The following is a 15,029-nucleotide window of genomic DNA, read 5'->3' as shown; positions in this document are numbered from 1 at the left end:
CAGGGACACCGGCACAGTAGATTAGGGTCTTGGGGGCTACGAAGGGGAGAACTTCAGGGGTGGGGAGAGAATGAGGGGACTAGACCTGTATTCTGTGAGCAAGGGGAGCTCTGATTTTTCCATGATAAAAAACCCAAATACCAAAATGTATAGGTATTTAGAATTTATTTTATTATAGTAATTGATACACTGGTAGGCTTCCAAATTGCTTGAAAAATGTAAATTGTAAATATTGTAATTGTAAATATATCAATAAAACATTGTATTTAGTTGAGACACGTGTGTGCGTATCATGGTCTTTCATTTTAATCACAGATTTTGGGGGTTTTATCAGAGAAATAGCCATATTTATCAGAGCATTTGTGATTTTGTTTCTATCAGAGTAAATCAGAATCCCTGGTGATTTAGACACGCTCTCCTTAGAGGGCACATCTACACATGCACCTGACTCATGTACTTAACTGTGCAGCTGCTGCACAGTATAGCATGTAGTATATGACTGCACAGTAACTGCCATTACTGCACAATCCTGGCAGCGCATGTGTCATTTCCAGCTCTACTATACAGCAGAACTACTGCACAGTAGTTCATTGCTACTGCACAGCAGCATTGGTGTGACAGTTTGTGCCTGCTGATGCTGTGTCCCCATAGTGACAAGTTGTATGTCACTGTACCTGATCGCTATGATGATGGAGCATGATGTGTAGATGCGCACTGTAAGTAGCATAAACACTAAGCTTGCTTGGTAGGGCTAGCACTGTGCCTCATAATCGGTGTTTGTTTTCTGAGTCGATCTCTTACCTTTGATTAAAAATGCCCCCAAATAAAACCATTACTCTAGGTTGAATGTAATCATAAAGAAGATGTTGCTGCTTTTTCAATATGAAATGAATATTTTTGAATAATGCAAAAATTCCAAAAATATCAGTTTTGTCAATATGAAACCATTTTTTCTATTAATTTTGTTGATTCCACCACTGAACTGAAAAATCAATTATTTGTACAGCTCTATTCCTGACTAATGTAACATAATAATGAATGCAAGTGATAAAAGGGTTATCCACATTCTTTTAATTTATAATGATATTTTAAGTGGATGTTATTCATGTGTTTGATAGAGATAAAACAGAACATTAATGTGAGTCACGAGTACCACAAAATGAACTAAAAGTATTTTCTTAGGCCACTAATGCTTTTTTAAAAAGATACCACCTTTGCAAGACAGCCATACACTTTAGGACACACACTGAAGGATAGCCTTTATCTGAGCCCAGGGCATCAGTGCTTCATTTGTTTATTTCTTTAGATAAGATGCCTTATCAAGTAAAGTTTCCATGTACACTGAAGTTCAAAAAGTGCGTCAGCATAGAAACAGCAGTCAGTGAGCTGATGGAGTTTGGAAAGACAAATGGAGATGTTGATTATATTCTGAAAAGTTTCCTTTGCATACACTTGAGTAAATATTAGGGCACCACAGCTGTGCACTGAATAAGATCATTGCTTAATCCAGCACTAAGTTAGAAACATTAATTTTAGCAGAGACAGTGGCAGAACCACCAGAGTGAAAGTTCAGTAGAGGCTTTAGCTTGAACAGAAATCATTCTCTGGCTTAGGTCTTATTGAAGGGCTTCTGGTTTATCCTAAATTGTCATTTAATGTAGAAAAGCATCTAATCACAAAACAACACCTACCACTCTATTACTAAATCAGGATCCTAAGTACCAAAATAACCATGGGCCCCAAAATATCAACAATGTGCCATAGGAAGACAGAAGAGTGAAGACATCAGTAATTTACCAGTTTTTCCCACTTCTTTTTCCATTGTTTTTTTTTTTTTCCCTAAATTTCTAATCTGGAACTTTTTTGCTTTAAGCCATAAAACAATAGAAATAATTTTTTCACATTATGTGAGTATTGGATAAGAAATGGTGAAGTGTCTCTGAAGAACTCAGCACTGGAGGGGGTGTTTTAAGGAAAATCACAAACATTGTACAGTGCTGCAGAAAAGCTATTTCTGCTAACAATGGAGACCAACAAAATGAAACTTTGGAACGATATGAAAATATTAATTCCAAACAAACAGCAGTGCCAGAAAGTAAATTTAGCTTCTGAATGCAACCTAGCATTAATCTGTCTGGAAGCTGTGCCAACCAGCTTTTTAGCTGCTTAGTAAAGGTTTTCTAAAAAATTAATCAGATTCCTTTATAAGTAAGATTAAAATCTTGGTAAAAATGATTGTGAGTATTGTGAGTACAATAACTTTACAATTTTTTTCAAGTATACTGTATGTTTCGGAGGAGTAGTACTTCTCTTTGTGACAGCAAAAGACAACTCTTCTTTAAGAAATTACTTCTGTGTTTTCTATTTACTTCTAATGGTAAAAAACTGTGTGACAATCTTAGTACCTTCTTGTTTTGTAATCTAAATAGCTAATATTTAATAAGGTATTTCATGCTTCATATTCCAGCAAGAAAGTAGAGTTTGAGGAGCAGTAAAAGGGTTATATTTTAAATAGAAAAAAATCTTATAGCCATGTTCTCAAGAGTCATAATTGTCGAGCTGTATCCCAGAAAAAAAAGTTTTCATATCATTAGGTTTTCTTTCTGATTTTCCTTCAAATATATCATCTTTGGAATCATGGATTCTTTTAATCAAAACACTCCAAAGATTCTCAGGGGGGTTGGGTTTTTTTTTTTGCGGGGGGGTGGGGGGCATTTATCCAAATTAAAAATAATTCAATTTAGCAAAAATTGCTGCTACTTTTGCATTTTAGGTTTTCTTATTTATCATGACAAAACCATAATCCCATTTCCAACAGTATGGTGATCAGAGCACTCAAGTGGAAAATGGATATTCCTGACTCAAAGCAGGGGTAAAAGCTAAAAGAACAAGGATTTAAACAACCTGGGACTGGCACATCCCAACTAAGCATCTTAACCCTGGGGCAGCTGTCTACCCTAAATATAAAATTCTCAGTCTCAAAATTCTCTCCTATACCTACCTGATGAAAGTTTAATCAAAAACTTTTCCTTGAAGAAAAAAATGCTTTGTTCAGAAGTTCCTGAATATCTCCCTTTTGATCACACTTTCCAATAATGGTCTGTTTACAGATAGTTTAAAAACATTTAGTTAATGAGTAACAGATGATATAAGCACATTACAAACGGGAATAGCATGGGTTACCAAACGTGAAAGCATATCAGGAGAAAATACTTTATGCAAATAATCATAAACAGCCTATTTACCCACTGATTGACAATTCATGTAAAAAAAAAAAAAACAAAGAAAAGAAAAACCACAAAAACATAACAATATATTAATCCTGTAGATATAATGTATAAATGGAAGCTTAATACAAAGTGTATCTTCATTTCTAAGTGACTACATTAAGCAGAGATGTAGCTGGTTATTTTTATTAGGCCTGTGCGAAGTGGCTAGTTATTCACTTCAGATTAGGATTTGGCCGATTTGGAGGAAAATGATTCGATTCAGCTTATCCCCAAGTCCTTCTCTGTAGTACTGCAACCAAGACTGTCATTCCCAGTGTGCATCTGTGCATGAAGTATTCCATCCCAAGTACAGGACTTTGCACTTGTCCTCGATGAATCTTATCTGACTGATTGCAGACCATTTTTTCTAGTCTGTCTAGATCATTCTGGATCCTAGCCCTGTCCTGAAGAGTCTGCAACTGTGCCCAATCTGGTGTCATCTGCAATTTAGCTAAGCATCTCATCTTCCAAATCATTAATGAAGTTATTGAACAATATTGGGCCCACAACAACCCTTGGGGAACCCCACTTGATAGCTCCTCCCAACTAGACATTGAACTGTTGATTACTATGATTATCCAGCTAGTTATCTATCCACCTTATAGTACTTCTATCTAGTCTGTATTTCCTTAGCTTGTTAATGAGGATGTTATAGGGGACAGTGTCAAAAAAGTTTTGCTAAATTAAGGGTATATCACATACACTGCTCTCCCCCTATCCACAGAGCCTGTCACTTTATCATAGAAGGAAATCAGATTGCCCAGGCAGTGGCGATGAGTAGAGGGTGCTGAGAGTGCTGGTGTACTCCCTGACAGGCTGCACTCCCTGCTTACGCAATGGGCAGGGGTGGGCAGGCAGGAGCACCGGTGTCCCCCTTGCAAGCGCCAGCCAGGGAGTGGTGGCACCAGGTGAAGTGTCACTGACACTTCCAGGAGTGCTGCAGCCGCTTCTCAGTCAGCACAATCAGCCGCAGGGGAACCCTCTCCCCCCATAGTCGGTGAGATTTTTGTCATGGGGGGACCCCCCCAGTTGCTGACTGGTCACTGCGGGGGTACGTGCCCCCCCGACTCAGGTGGCACTAATCGCCCATGTGGCCAAGCATGACTTGCTCTTGGTGAATCCATGCTGACTGTTCCTAATAACTTTCTTCTCCTGTAGCAGCTTCACAATTGATTCCTTGAGGACTTGCTTCATGATCTTTCTGGGTATGGAGGTGAGGTTCACTGGTCCTCAGACTTTCCTTCTTCCCTTTCTTAAAGATGGGCAGGGCAGTGTAAGTTCCCTTTTCCAGTCACCTAGGACTTTGCCTGACCTCTGAGTTCTTAAATATGACAGTCAATGGTCCCCAGAATTACTGCAACCAATTCCTTCAGTACCCTTGGATACATCCTGTCTGGCCCTTAAGATAAGATAGGAGCTTAAGACTTGGTTTACCCATAAATTTGGGGCCAATTTACCCATTTTGGTTAGAATTATGTTTTATCTACTGAAACAGTGATACTGGCATGGGTACCATTATGGCTGCTATTGGTAGCGGGCATTCTCTATTTTCAGTATGAGAATGAGCTGTATTCAACATAAGCAGCTACACACTGGTATAACAGTGTCCACAGTCATTGGAGTTAACTGTTAGATAGAGCTAAGCAAATATTTCTATTTTTTGGCAAGTAATAAGCAGATGTTGAAGAATAATTTCAGTTTTAAAAATGGGGTTATGGGAGAGGGAATTGAGCATTTTCAAAATGAAGTGGTTTAATTTTTTATTTCAACATAAAACCAGGATTCCCTAATCCCAGTGCTGTGCCATAATCATTGGGCTACCAAGTTGTATTGTGCCTTGCTTGCTTCCATCTTTCCCTTTTTCCTATATAATGGCCTAGCTTCAGCAGAAGTAGTATAAAGTGCCCCTTTCCTAGCCTATAATCTGGTGATTTTTCCACTCTGTGATGTCAACTAAGGAGACTCAAATGACCAAACCTACCTCTTCTCAAGCTAGTACTCTAACCTCTTGACAATTATGTAGAAGGTAGGACTCAGGATCAGCACTACCAACTATGTATTGAAAGAAAAGGGTAAACTGGGTTGCCATAGTGTTATCCACACTAGGGGCTATACCAGTATAACTGTTTCAGCAGATATAATTCAAAACCAAATGGTTAAACTTGCCCAAAATCTGTGGGTAAACCAAACTTTAAGCTCTTATCTAGCTAGAATTTTAATAATTTGTCCTACTGCACTAATAGATGCTGTGGGAGATCACCATTTTGTAGGATTGACCATTTTCAAATATCTAAATAGAACCTAAGTCTAGGAATTGCTTTCAGATTGGGAATTCCAGGTTAGTTAGGTATTCAACTCAAAGTTGCAGGCAAGTGACTCATCTCCTCTTTCTTACTGGCTAATTTAAGGCATCACTGCCTTTTGTTATTCCCATTTCCAGGCACCTCACTTTCTCTGTGCACCAGACAAGTAGTTCAGGGTTTGGCAACTCTGGTCATGTCTATACAAGACACTGACTGTGCAGTAGCTCATTCCTACTGTGTAGTCAGTGTCACCAAAAAGCTGTTCCAGGACACTGCTGCATAGAAATGCTGGTTACTGCACAGTCATTTAGTACTTGTGTATGCAAGTACTAAATGACTGCGCAGTAACAACTGTGCAATCAGTGTCTTGCATAGATGCGGCCTCTGTGGATACAGCTCCTGTATCTTGTAGAACCTAGTCTTCATGGCCCATGATCCTATGAATTTGGATAGTTTCATCAGTGCCACTTGCAATAATAAATTATGCAGCCTTTGACACCAGGAAAAACAACCCTGTAGCAAGATCAGGATTTGTTTTATTTTCTATCCAGTTTATATTGATTTTAGGATCAGAAATCTCAGCTCTCAGTCACCTGAACCCCAGGCTACTTGTGTATTTAATGCTGAGCTAATTACAAATTCCTCACAAAAGGCAATTCTATTGCCTTCAAACTCAGCTGTTATTGGAGAAAAACTTGCCATCTCATAAATACAAAGTTAAGCCAGTTTATGAGTAAGATTAATATTTCACAACTTAAAAGATTCTAGTTTGACGAAGTCTTAAAAATCTCATTAAAAAAACCCACTTTAGCCATTTTACATTAGAACCACTTAGGGATTAAGAGCTGCTTACCATTTGAGACTGAATTTCCATTTTCAGCAGTTACAGAACAGGACAGTGGATTAGATGGTTGAGTTCCATGGTTGTTTGCATTTTTATCTTGGGCTTCCAACCCAGGTTCTGATGTGAGGGGATCTTCCCTGCTTGCCAAGTTCAGATTTGTTTCAACACCTGAGACAAGAGAGAAAACAAATTGTCAGATTTTTGGTTAGTAGCCTATTTTATGTGCCCCTTCTAAGTCCAGACTGGTCCCTAGTAGAAAAATATCCTCTTACTTTGAATGTGAGTGTTAGTTACATGCTTAGCCCAATAGACAACTGATAAATGAGATGCATTCAATGTACTGATTAGCCAGGGAGGACCAATAATTAATTTCTTTTAATATGATGCTTTGCTAATGCTGAGGCTGCATTCCTCTGATGCATTCTTCTGCATTCCTCTATGATGGAGATCTATAACCTGGTTTTCGGTTGCATTATTTCTTTTCATAAAAATATCAGTTTACAAAATCAAAAAGAAACTATGCTCTTCAAAAATTGCACTGCTTGTATATGCAGATGTGATAACTATATGCAGGAGTAGATCCAGGGAGATACGGCAGTGCAGATACAGTCCCTTCCACCACTGTCCCTGACTTATCCAGATGCAGGAGGAACCCCAGAGCAGCTTCTGCCTCAGTCTAGCTGCAGGCTATGGCTACATGGGGAGGTGGGCTCAACAGGAGACAGTGGTGGTGGCAGTGCACAGGTTTCTCCTTCCACTACCTGCTCCCTGCCCACCTCTCCCCTGCAGGTGTTCCCCACCAGCTGGGCACAGGGGCTGGAAGGGGAAAACTGTGTGCCTCTGCAACAGACTCTGGCCAAGTCTAGCTCCCCACACAGCTGCTCCCCATAGCCCCTTGCTGGAGCAAGGCAGGAACAGCTCTGCTTCTCCTATGCACCTAGGTCATATGGGGACTGTAGCAGTGGTGTTTGGGGGGGGGGGACAAGAAGCTCCCCACCCTTCATGTGCCTGCTCCCTGCCCTTTGTACACCCACTTTCTGCCCAACGTCCTGCTGTCCCGTCAACTTGGGAGCCCCAGCCACACCTCATGCCTATTCCCCAGGGTCTGAGGGGCAGTGTGCTGCACTACCTTTAGTAAATCCTGCATCCACTCATGACTATATTATGTACATTTTAGATTGTATTCTTATGGGCATATAGTAACCTCATCACTGTAGGCCAGGCTAAGGGCGTAAGTTACATGAGTGATGGCTGCAGTATAGAGAAAAACAATGAACATCTCCAAGGCAGAGAAATTAAATTGTCTTTCTTATAAAACCAGATCTGCCAGGATGTGTGTCTGTAGTGACCCATGGTGGCCATGATGTGGCACTGCTTTCCTTGCCTTTCCATGGTCTTTTATGGGTTACTTGCCATTTCTTACGTGGTCCAGGGTTTGGTGCCTTAGCATTCTAGTTCTATTCCTTCCAGGACATTGATATCCCCAAACAAGGCTTGTTTCTCTTACTTCTATGTCCCTGGAAGGAAGCTCAGTTAGTCAAAGAAAGAAGCGAAGCTCCTCTTTCTTGCTCAGACTTGACCATACTAAGCACTCTCTTTTTACCTTCCATATCTATGCCTCTTGGATGTTCATGCCTGACACTTAAACTAAGTGTAGTGAGTGAGTCAGGGTTGATTTGGCTCAGTGGCCCTTATTAACTCCATCCTAGCAAATATGCCAGGTTTGCACATCCCAACACATGCTTTCCTGTGCAGGATTGTGTTTAGGATTTTAGCATTCCCTGTCTCCCATCATGAGAGAAAAAAATGGGATTACAGTAAAAGCACTCATGGGGGCAGGAACCACTGACTGAACTGGGGGCTGGTGTTACTTATTGTACTCAGCCACTACTGAAGGCTCTGATCTGTGGGTACAGGATATTCCTGAGAAGGTAAATTCAAAGCACCTTCATGGACCATTTCAATATCAAGCCTTCTTTTTTCCATAACTCTGTCATGGAGAAATAATTTCCAGGTGTGGTAGAGGGTGGTGTGCTCTTATTTATTGTAGTCCTGATTCAAGACAAGATTCAAATTGGTTATTCACTAATGTATACCGTAAGTACATTACTTTTTCTTCTGTTGCATTTTGCAAGGCATGCTGTAAATTTGGCTTCTTCAAGGGACTCGAGGTCAGCAGCCAACTGATGAAGTGTTCATTTCTGGTTATAAATAGCTGCATCATTCATGTAAATCAGAGCATATTGGCCATAAGAGTAGAACACCATTACCATGAAAATCTGCAGGGTCCCCAGGGAGGTCAAATGGTGGTTTGAAACTGAATAGTCATATAGTGCAACAAAAACTATTTCTTTCTGGGACTCCTGAGTGAGAGGGATGTGTCAGGACCTGTTCTTTAGATGTAATGACACAACATGGTAGAGATGGCCCAACAGAACCAGTAATTCATCCACTAAAGGCACGGGAAATTATTTAAATTTTGTGATGCCACTGATCTTTGTGAAGTCATTACAGAATAGGGAGGAGAAACCATCCTACTTGGTTACTAATATGATAGGGCTTCTCAGGTTACAATGCAATCCTTTAATAACACCAAGATCCAGCAAGAAGAAGAGTTCCTGCTTTACAATCTACCTCATCATATTAGGAAGAGGTTCAAACATTCCCCTGCTTCACTCTCCTACAGATTTTTGACAAATGTTACTGTTCACCAGACTTTGCTCTTAGCCCACCACTTGCTATCACTGATTTGGCTGAGCGGTTATGGCTTAAAAGAGTCTGGCTTGAAAAATACATAAAATACAACACTGAGAGTGTGGAGCAAATGTTTACCTTAGTCTTTATAATATCAGGTTGACTGCAAAGTATGAAACATATGATACCTGATATTAATTTGCTTTAAATAGAAATGTCACATATATTTAGATGTTAACATTCAATGCTCTTGCCCAAATATTATGATTCACCTACATAATTGCTGTGCCACCTTTATATAAAAAATAATCTTGGAGAAGGAGCCTGTGGATCCCTTTTTTTGATACCGTGAAAATTTAGATTGCCCCAGAGGCTCCTGTTTACTTTAAAGGAGAAGCAGCAGCAGGGACCTCTGCAGTTTGGGGAAGACTATGGGCTATGGGCTAGCTACAATGGAGTAGGCAGGGACCCAAGTGCCCATTGTGGCAGCTACCTAGCTAGCAGTAGAAGAGTAGGGCAAGTCCCTGGTTAGGCAGCAAGGGTGTTAGCAGTTAAGCTGCCCTGGAGGCTCAGGGGGCATACCTATGGCTAGTCAGGGGAGAACATGACCAGAAGGGGAGGAGCCAGGAGATACAAGCATGGGCTCCTGAGACAGAAGGGCAGTGCAGCCCTGAACTCAGCTAGGACAGGAGGTCCTGCCAGCTCAGGCAGGTGGGAAATGAGAGCTATAAGCTATGGCAGATACTCATCAGGCTGAGAATAGGCAAAGGGCTTGACAGTAGTATGATGACCCAAAAAGGGAGTGTTTGAGTTTGAAGTGGTTGCTTGGATGGGGGTTTTTTTTCTAGTTTATACCAGAGGATGAAAATTGGCTGATAGGAGTAGATTGGAGGCCACAGGGGTGCTGCAGGGGCAACCGGAATACAGCCCTTCCACATTCAGGGTTGCCAGGGGAGCTGAGCCAAACCAAGAGCAGCCTTGCTCTGTGTTGGGGAGGCCAGGGGGATAAGCTGAACTGGGAGGAGTCTTTCCCTAAGTCACATACCCTGGAGGACTGAGCTGAACTGAAAGCAGCTTGGCCCTGGATCAGGGATGCTAGAGGGGTTGAGCTGAAGGGAGAGCAGCCTCACCCTAGGTCAGGGACACCAGGGAAGCTGAGACAAGGCAGAAGACTGAGCCAAGGGGCACAGAGATCAGAGACACAATGAGGGTTGAAGCCAAGAGAGCTGGGCTTGAATCAGTGACCAGTGCAGCCACAGTAAAGGGGAGGCTAAAACCAAGAGGGCTGAGGCCTCTACAACAGAACTAAACTGTGGACAGAGCAACATCTGTGAATCATGGCCATGAAGAGACTTCAAGAAGACTGGTGCCCTGAGGTGCTCATGGGTCCAAGAGTGATTGAAGACTTGAAAAACAGGACTGGGGGGTCAGCCAGGTGCAGGAGAGACCCACTGACTTAAAGCAGGCTAGGGCTCACTCAGGGACCATGGGGCAGCCTTTCAAAAGAAAATAATTTCATCAAGGTGTAGCAGGTGAGAGGAAAAGGGAGGGCACACCAGGGAGCCAGAGGAGGGCAGGAGCTGTGTGGCCACCAGGCAGCATCACAGTTGCCCCTGTGGCCTGGTTCTGTTACGCCCCAACATCACAAGCAAATGGAAAAATAATTTTTGTGTACCCAGTTTGTAATTCTTTTTTTCAGTCACAGATACGTACCAACCCTCCTTACCAATAATGGAGTGCACCTGGAAAAGGGAAATCTTTTTGTTGTCTATTTGAAATGCCACAAAATATTATGTATAGTTACTGTCCAGCTAAGATATCATCAGTAACTAGGAAAAATAAGCAATGGATAGGTATGTAGTTTGTCATTTGGGACAAGCACCCTTATACAGATTATTAACTGTCTCATTTGCTTCATTCTATTACTGTGGCCAATAAATATCTTAGACGCTAACTGCTGTACTAATAAAGAGAAAAGTAGGGTTACAAACCACAACCCCATAGGTGTCCCTATACACTTGTTACAAACCCTAAAAATGAGGGGTTTGCCCCAAAGGGGCAATTCAGTACAACAAAGTTAGTCCTCTACAATTCACAAACAATTTGTGGAGAGAGTTAAGGGTCTCTCAAGGGCAATTCAGAGCTCCTAAGCACTTAACAGGGAAATACCTACAGGTCACCAATAGCATGTTTGAACTCCTCACTCCTTTGGAGCTCAGACACCTAATTTAGGGCTGCATATGAGGCACTGTTTTTTCAAAATCCAGATCTCCAAAAGGGAGACACCTGACAGCTGCATTCTGACAGCTTTAATGAGTTCAGGGGCATCTCATTCAGTAACACAGCCAGAAGCAGTATCTATGTTTTGCTTAACTGGCTAGAGAACTTGCCCATGAAGTAGGAGGCTGCAAGTCTAGACCTCTTCAACACCCAATCTCTCTGCTATTAGGAGAGTGCTCTAAATCACCAAGCTTATAAAATGGGCTGGGTAGGGTGTTGTTGAACTGGGGCCATGGAGACTTCAGAAATGCAAGTTTCAAGGCACAAGGAGGCACAACAAGGAGGACGGAGAATGATTCTGTAGCCCAGGAGAGAAGGACACTTGTATGGGAGGGTGGAGTCTTGGTTTTTGGTCGCTGACCCCAGCTCTGTTTCTGTATTTAACATTAGATAGCTATTGGGTGAGTGAGCACCCTTGCCACTGACCTGCTATGTTTGGTACTGAATTCAGCACTACAAGTGTCAGTTAGGCATTTTACATGCTCTTTTGAGGCTTTATGGATGAAGATCTTGAGTGTCAATTCAGCTTGCAGAAGAACTCAGGAAGGCCTTATGTGCTGGATCTGAATCCATTCTGGGCATGCTCAGAGGTCTAAGTCTAGGCATTTAGCAATCTCTTCAGGGTAGCAGTACTTAACTTTTTGGCCCCATAGGCCAGATGAGTGGTGTGAGGTCCTACATATCAGGATTGGGCCCCATGAGGCCTCAGTTGGTCCCCATATGCTGAGATTGAGGCCTGGGGTCCACACTGTCCCCGTCCAGCCCCACACACAAGGACTGAGTCCCTCATTGTCTCCAGTGGTAATGCATGCCAGGATTGGGTCTTATGTGCTGGGATCAGGCCCTAGGGCTCCATGCTATCTCCACTCAGCCCCACATGCAGAAATGGAGCCCTGCACCCTGGGATGGGGCCCTGGGGTCCAATTCTGCATGTCAAGATCAGGCACTGTGCAGCGCCACCCAAAAGCAACCCTGCCCAGCCTCACATGCCAGGATTGGGCCCTCCCCCTAACAGACCCCATGTGTCACCATCAGGTTCTACATGCCAGGATCAGGCCCTGGGCCTACACACCACTCTTGCCCGGCTCCACACGCTGTCTCGCTGCCTCCCTTGCTCACTGTCATATGCTTACTTCTGGTTTGGGGACCTTGTCCCACTCCTGCCCAGACCCTTGCATTGGGAACAGGCCCCATGCCACCCTGAGTGCCTAACCTAGGGTTCAGGGCCACATCATCTGGCTAATACATTTCAGGGGTCCAGAAATTTGGTAACAGGAGAGCAATGAATTTGGTCATCATCACATTTTTGGACCCCAGGGGAGCTCCGTGGTCTAGACGACAAGACACTGGTAGCCCAATCTGGCCTACATGCTGGGAGTTGAGCACCATTGTCCCAGCAACATACAGATGAGTACTTTTAGGCATCTAAGGGATTTTGTGATTGCTGCCATGGAGTTGATTTGAATTTATTTTTGTGATTAAATGGGACTCCTTAAGTCCCATTTAAGTGCCTGTAAGAACAATTGGGATCTGACCTACAATTCCTAGTGTAAGTCAAATTGGTATTTGAAATAATTCTTTCTTCCCTACTATAAGCAGAGAAATAGGCTCTAGCTCAGACAGAATTGAGTTACTATTGTTATAGGCAGGGATATGGTTTTCTCTGATCAAAAAAAAATCCCCAATTTTTGGATTAAAAAAAGGAACCCAAAATCCACATTTTTTCATGATTAAAATGAATGTGGATATATATATATAGAGAGAGTGGTATTTCATTTTAATTATGGAAAAATGTAGATTTTGGGTTACTTTTTTTAATCCAAAAATTGGGGATAATATTTTATCAAAGAAAACCAGGACCCCTGGTTATAACTAACATTTTTGTGCTAATTTTATGTGTTTAGGGCATTTCCATTTCCCAGTAGAACTAGAGTGTAGTAATCTAACAGGAAACTCCAGAACAAACATTAGCTAATTGTTAATAACTCTGGAGTACATTGTATCAAACATATGTTGTTAAACCTTAAACTTTGTAAATTTTCAATGACGTCAATGAGATTGAATGAGCTGTAAATTAGGGCACATTTTTCCCGTTTACTACAGAATAGTTGAAAGCCAGAAGCAATATTATGGACCAAAATTTAATACTCTATTCATATTAATATGAATTTTCAAACACTATATGAATAGGAATGCAGCTACGTTAATATGACTACTAGCAAATTAGAAAAAAAAAGGAATAAATGGGTGATGGATCCATAGACCTAAGGGCCCAATTCTATTTACAAATACCAGTTCAAGATTGACACATATTGGGCAAATAGTGAAAAAAAAAGCGTATATCTACTTTCCTATGTAAAATCAAAGACTATAGATTCATGGTTGATGTCTGTACTTAAAGGGATCTTCACAGAATGAACATGAAGCAATATAACAAGATTCACTTAACTGTTTCAGCCAACCAGACTGTTTTTCTTTTGTAAAATCCTCCTCCCTAAATGGCTGTCTATTCTCTCTACTTCTCATGGTTTAAAATTATACCAGTACCCTTTTTCTCATAAGTGAACAATACTCTTTCACGTTTTTTCTTTCCATGGTGGTGGTGCTTTTGGTTAGAGCCCATTTACAACCTGATCTAAAGCCCGCTGAAAACAACAGAAGGCTCCCACTTGCTTCAATGGATTTTGAGCCAGGTTTATACTTTCCCTAGATGTACTGCCAAAGCACAGTGGGAACTATAATATGGGCCATGGAGACCATTTAACTCTTATCAGCACCTACTGCCAAAACTCAGAAAGGCAAAAAAAAAATCTGCCTCTAAGTGGCAAAAGTCAACGTCAAACTTGTTTAAGAAAAAAGAGAAAAATGAAACTGAAATCAGTAACAAAGAGTTCCTCTTTCCTCTATTTTTAACAATCCTCATAAATTGGGATTATGTTGAAAACAGTTTCTCTTTACATGGAATCAATTACATCCAGGGCTAATAATACTTTCAGTCTGTGGTCTTTGCTACTATAGCCCAAAGTTATTCTTCTTTAGCAATTTGTCAAGTGAAACCTTGCAACTCAATCCACATGTGTGTGCACAAGTGTGTGTATGTATGCATGTATGTTCTGGTATATATAGTAACCTGATGCTTAGGGTTATTTCATTTTGTTTCAAGGTCATTACAGTTTACTGACTCAATTGTAAAGGAAAGAATCATCTCATTGTTATTTTTATCAGAATATCAATATATTAACAAAGTAATCTGACATGGAAGAAAAGCTGAAAGATAAGTATGGCTAATGTTGAGCTACAGAAAACTCATGGAGAATATAAAACATATAATCACAGAAATCAGAAATATAATCACTTAATTATTCTCCTATTGGGTGTATGTAGATGAAACAGGGGCCCTAAATTGAAGTGGCGGGTTTTAAAAAAAGACCGTTTCAATTTAGGGCTGATTAAACCCCTGTGTCATGCACACACCCTGCTGACTTACCTGCCTGTCCAGCATGGAGGGGAGGGAGAGCTGCCAGCAGCCAAGGTGGTCGCTGGGCTGTGGGGTGGGGGGAGCTGGTGCTTCCCTCTGCAGCAGCAGTGGCCCCTGCAGGCACCTGGCTTGGGTGGTCCGGGGGGGCACCGCAGCCATGG

At 41.6% G+C, this 15,029-nt stretch overlaps 1 protein-coding gene across 1 annotated transcript in view; it reads right to left on the bottom strand.

The window, feature by feature from the left end:
* Nucleotides 1-15,029, bottom strand: part of MYO16 (myosin XVI) — a 581,111-nt gene that overhangs the window by 36,272 nt on the left and 529,810 nt on the right. Inside the window, exon 32 of the mRNA XM_019525343.1 lies at nucleotides 6,426-6,584. Coding sequence (XP_019380888.1) covers nucleotides 6,426-6,584 — 159 coding nt within the window. The remainder of the gene's footprint in view (nucleotides 1-6,425; nucleotides 6,585-15,029) is intronic.

Source organism: Gavialis gangeticus, unplaced genomic scaffold (genome assembly GCF_001723915.1).
Source record: "Gavialis gangeticus isolate Ggan-Ray unplaced genomic scaffold, GavGan_comp1, whole genome shotgun sequence".
Lineage (NCBI taxonomy): Eukaryota > Metazoa > Chordata > Crocodylia > Gavialidae > Gavialis > Gavialis gangeticus.
Note: the sequence above shows the minus strand (reverse complement) of the source record. Positions and strands in the feature narration are given on the sequence as shown.